The sequence below is a fragment of the Streptopelia decaocto genome, assembly GCF_964273445.1.
Source record: "Streptopelia decaocto genome assembly, chromosome: 22".
NCBI lineage: Eukaryota > Metazoa > Chordata > Aves > Columbiformes > Columbidae > Streptopelia > Streptopelia decaocto.
In genome coordinates this window covers 888,158-893,687 of record NC_138677.1, presented here as the reverse complement: position 1 = coordinate 893,687, position 5,530 = coordinate 888,158, and the positions used below count along the sequence as shown (strand labels likewise).

The 5,530-nt window shown below is 47.9% G+C and overlaps 1 protein-coding gene across 1 annotated transcript; it reads right to left on the bottom strand.

Moving 5' to 3' along the window:
• Window positions 1–350: 350 nt before the first annotated feature.
• LOC309449026 (olfactory receptor 6B1-like) lies at window positions 351–1,570 on the bottom strand (the record flags this gene model as incomplete). Its single annotated transcript, XM_082070937.1, is given in 3 exon segments — window positions 351–778; window positions 781–1,194; window positions 1,558–1,570. Coding segments are annotated over 3 exon segments (855 nt in total).
• Between the last annotated feature and the right edge of the window lie 3,960 nt (window positions 1,571–5,530).

Sequence of the window (5,530 nt, the reverse complement as noted above, 5' to 3'; positions counted from 1 at the left end):
GGACCAATGGATTTTCAATGATTTCCAATATTCCTACATGGTTTTGAAAACTATAAATCTAGGGTTTAGGATTTTCAAAAGGAAATAATCCACCAGCCAAGGTCCTATTATGGCTTATTTTATTGATATTGTAGCACAATATTTTAAAGCCAAGTGTAATTCAGCATCACAGCGCTCATGAATGGGAAGGAGACATTTCCACATACCATTTCTTCCTTGCCGGACTCCAGTGCAATGAGTCAGTGATGACGGAGTCAGTGATGAACAAGCTGTAGACGTTTACTCAACTACATGTCAAGAAGGACACTGTCACTCCTGTCCATGTTCCTCCGTATCCTTATCCTCGGAACTTACTGGTGTGCAAAGCAGCTTGTGCCCATGGTCTTTCTCAGACTCTCTTTCACCTCCTTGTTCCTCAGACAATAGATCAGAGGGTTCAGTGCTGGAGTGAACGCAGCATCAAAGACAGACACTGTTTTGTTGAGTTTGGACGGATGGATCCTCCTGGGCCTGGCACACATGAAGAGAGTGGCCGAGAAAAAGATCGTGACTACAGCCAAATGGGAGGTACAAGTGGAAAGGGCGTTTCTCCTTCCCTGCGCTGAAGGCACACACAAGATAGTTGACAGGATACAGCAGCAGGAGAAAACAATGATCAGGAGAGGGATCAGCAGGATCACCAAGGCCCACACAAAGTCCACTGTCTCTGCAAGGGACGTGTCAGCGCAGGAAAGGCTCAGCACGGGAGAGATGTCACAAAAGAAGTGGTTCATGACGTGAGTTGTGAAACTAAAGACACCTTGACCAAGGAGATGGAAAAGCCTCCTGCCCATGAGAGAATCAACAGCTGAAGGCACAACTTGTGTGTCATGGTGGCTGGATAGTGCAGGGGATGGCACACAGCCAAATAGCGGTCACAGATGACACATTCAGTGCACATAAGGGAGATGAAGAAGTGTAACTGGGTCATGCAGCTGGAGAACGAGATGGTCATGCCCTGGGACCGGAACCCAAGCAAAAGCCTGGGCAGTGTTACTGAGACATAACAAATCTCCAGGAGGGACAAGTTCCCCAGGAAATAATACATGGGCTTTTGGAGGTGACGGTTCCTTTTCACCACAAAGATAATAACGGCATTCTCATGATTGTTACCATGTAGGTGGCCAGAAAGATCAGGTAAAGTGACGTCTGAACCTGCAGCCCATAGGAAAATCCCAGGAGAATGAACTCTCTGACAGCAGTTTGGTTCTTCATTCCATGCTGGGTCCCACAGCGATCCCTGCAGGTGTCAATGGAGAAAAACAAACAGAGGAGTTCCGCAACAGCAAGTTCATGTGAAGAACTGGGGCATTTAGTAAACTGTTTCCTGTGGAAACTTTCTACAAAGTAGAACAAGCATTTCTTACAGGAAAGAAAGTGAGAGGGACGCATGTCTTTATTCCAGTGACTTGTTACTGTACTGTCAATAGCAACACTAGAAAATCAACCCAAAATGTAGCAAAACCCCTCTGTGGCGCACACTGTTTTCATGTAGGATGGAACGTGAAGAACACAGACTGGCTGCTGACATTCCCGCTACTGACAACAGCACCACAGAGGTTCAGGTGGTGCAGGGATAAAAATCACTAAAAACACAGATGTAGTACTAATGGAACACGGAGTTTTGAAAATGTCAGACTTTCTTCATTTCCTAATAGGAAATTATCCGCCTTTGTGTTTTCCGTGGCAGCAGTGATGGTCACAGGAGAGACTGCTGCAGAGATTACAAATCCCTTAGCTACAGATTTTAGGAATTTATGTTTAAGCAAGAACTTTGAACTGAATCTAAAGACAGATCCTGCAGTGGGTGGTTCCTCTGGCTTGTATTAAACACCTGTCTTTGGCAGAGAAGAAGAATTCTTTCTTGTTTCAGTTTGCTCTCAGCTCTGATTCAGACAGCCGTCCAGCCAGTAACTTAGAGCAGATCTTGCATGTTCCCATTGGCTGTTTTGCTCTAGATTCCTTTTCTACTCAGTGGATATCTGCTTGAGACATTGACTGAGCATTTGTAGCCTAGACTGTAATACCATATATGGATCTATCTCCTTGCAAAACACATCTCCTATTTTTTTAATATAAAGTTGGTGGGGGGTTCCTAAAGAAAATGGAGATGGCATTGTTTAACAGTTCTGGTGAGCATCTGTCAAAGGTGTTGCTCTTGTGCAATTCTTTCTCTCCTGTAAGCATTGTTTTCCATTAAAACAATAACAACAGGAACTCAAAATGCAAAGTTTCATCGACCAGTCTGTAGTTCCTGAGATTTTCCTCCTCGTCCATTTTTAGGGTGGGTGCAATGTCTGTATTTTGGAGCGTTTGCAGACTTCCCTTCGTTCCCGTGACCTTTCAAAGGGAGCAGAGTCAATGGCATGGAGCTGTTTGGAACCAAGTTCAACGCCAGTGAAGTGAAGCAGTTGATTGATGGAAGTTTGTCTGTTAGAATGAGTCAGGTCTAGTTAACACAACTGACAGCATTGGCATGTGAAGTGTAAATGGATGTTACCTGGGTAGAATCAGGCAAAAGATTGTTATCCACCAAATAAATGGTAAAATGGCTTAGCGTGCTCAAGAAAATACATGAACTATTCAAACAAGATGTTATCCACAAGGAAATGCAAAACGCTTTGGAAATGTCTGGGACAAAAGCTGTGAAAGCCAATAACGGTGACAGCCCCCCAGAGACCACCAGTGAGATCTGAGTGTGACACTCCCTACCCAGTCCTGTTACTGATGACACTCAGCAATGTCTGAGTTACCCAGGAGCACCTGATAGACAAGGTCACTACTTTATCCCTAAAACTGAAGAAAATGTGATGAACTGCACTGGGATTGCAATAGAACCTCATACAAGGATTTTTATTAGTATTAATTGCACTTTACATTAACCTGTTTCTTTGCAGAGATCTGTTTCCACAATCAGGTGGTCATTGCCTGTTGGATGGTTCACGTGGTTACGTGGTGAGTTCACAGATGATTAAATCAGGAGAATCATGGGCCCAAAATGTCCATTCCATGCTGACCCAGCAGACCATGCAGACGGGTGACAAGACCCGCTGCTGGGAACGCACACACGTCCTGAAAACTCAAATGAAGGTGCCTGTATTAGGAACAGCCCTTCCTGTTCGTATGTCTTGGGACACTTTTGGGAAAACACCGCGTTTGAATTTGGATCAATCTGGAAGAATCAAGACTGAGTTAGAGGAGATTGGAAACATGTTGCCGTCTTGCGTGAGGCACAGAAAGACAACAGCTCGTATGGATTTCAAGCGGTTTGGACATGATTTTTGCCCTGGATTCCTGATTCACAGCCGTGGATTAAGAGGTGGATTGGAATGATCGTATCTGCAGTTGTTATATTTGTATGTTACGCTGCCATGTGTGGTGAAGCGTTCTGTTGCACTCACAAAGACAGTTTAGAAAAGGTGGGACTTATTTGGTGTGTAGATGTACACAAATAAGTCCCAAAGGGGGAATTGTAGTCATTACCACTTAAAAGAATGAATCCTCTTGGAAATCGCTAGCCGAAATGTATCTAAACCCTTTCAGTTTTGGTCGATCTGCTCCACTAACAAGGATAAGAGCGACTAACAAAACACGTAATTAGAAACTACAGAGATCACTGACCTCGCAGCTTTAGACGTTTTAAGCCTGCACAATGACTTGAGTTTTGTTTAAAATGCATCTTGAGATGGTGGATGAAGTGTCCTTTAGCTGAACGTTGATCCCCAAATGCTGAAATGATTATGTAACCAATATGCAAATGTGTAACCAATTAGGTCTGCAGGACTCCCTGAGGACGGTAACATTTTGGACAGAGTGGCTGTTACTTTTCTTTCTGGTGTGCTGGCTTTATTCCAGCACCAGACCTGCACAACCCTGTAACAAATACCATCTCATCTCTGTGTGCTACAATTGGGCAAACTGTGCACTGGGCAGCAAACCTTGTTTTGCAGACAACAGTTGCCCTTGGCCCCAGGCCCCACATCCCTGGGCAGGGGGGGCTCTGGCTGCTCGGCCTCCGCACGGGTCTGCCCTGCAGAACCCGCTTTGTCACACGGCTGCAGAGGGTCTGTGTGTCTGGAGCGGGAGGGGAGGCCGTGGAGCCGGATTGTCCCCGTACAGACGCAGGGAACGAAGAGGCAGCCAGACTGGCAGTGCAGGATGTCATGGGCACCAATTGAAACGTATGGAATTCCATCTCAAAGGCAGAAAGCACTTTCTGACCGGGAGGCGTGGGGGTGTCGTACAGTGGAGCAGATTGCCCAGAGAGGTTGTGCATCTCCAGCCTTGGAGATGCTCAAAACCCAATAGACTGTGTCCTGCACAACCGGCTCAAGGTGACCCTGCTGGAGCAGTTGGCTTGGGCTAAAGGATATCAGCAGGTCCCTTGCAACCCCAGCGATCCTGAGATTCTGAGAACAGATAAGACCAATGCCTCCCATTAAAAAAAATAAAAAGCCTTATTTGAAATGTGTTCTGTGCCAGAAAGTGGTTTAGGTGTGTTTTCTCTCTGGTTTCCGTGGCTGGTTGAGCCTCACGGATGGCGAGGTGAGCAGCATTCACTGCTCTTCTCTGCTCCAGCTCGCCGGTCAGCTACTGCAGACGCTCCCAGCGGGTCAGCATGAGCGCAGCTTTATGCTTTACTGCTGCAACCACCTTCGTGTGCCGCCCGTGTTTGGAAAGTCCTTGCAGGATGTTTGACTCTCTCCCTTCCCAGGGGCTGAGGGGAGGCCGAGAGTCCTGTGAGTTCCCTGGCTCTTCCTTTTCCATTCCTGTTCCTCTTGCTCGTGTGGAGGTGAGTCCTGAGGCACCTGCAAGGTCTTTTGAGGCAACTGTCGTCTTAAAACAAAGGCTCACTGGGGGCACACACGAGGCTGCTCACACTGAGGAACTCTGAGCACTGCCAAGTGCCCGCTGAGGATGGGATTGGAACCCACGCGTGCAGAGCACAATGGATGAGCATCCATCGCCTTCACCACTCGGCCACCTCACCAGCTCACTGCTGCTGCTCCTGAGGCTGCTGACACGGCCGCTGCTCCGGAGCTCGCGCTGCCTGCTCCTGCTGCTCTGGCTCCGGCTCCAGCTGCAGCTCCAGCTGCTCCGGCGCTGGCGCCTCCTGATGCCTGCACCTTCTTATCCTGCTGGACATGGCAGGGAAGGAAACAGCCTCCAGCTTTTGCCTTTTGGGGACTGGCCCACTCCCACAGTAGCTGGGCTGAGCTCTGAGGACCTTTGGCAAACAGGTCTCAGCATTCGCAGCAGGAAATGACTGAACAGCACAGCCCCACACACCTTCCCAGGAAGGAACACGGGGAGTGACCCTGGAGTGGTTCAGTGCCTCCAAGGGAATTTACAGCCTCTCCAGGGAGGTGCCAGAGTCCCCATGACTTCAGCTTTTCAAGATGCGATTGGACAGGTGCTAGATAATCTCATCTAGGCTCCCTTCCCCACAAAGCCTTGGAACAGATCATCCTCCAGGGAACCCTTCCACTCA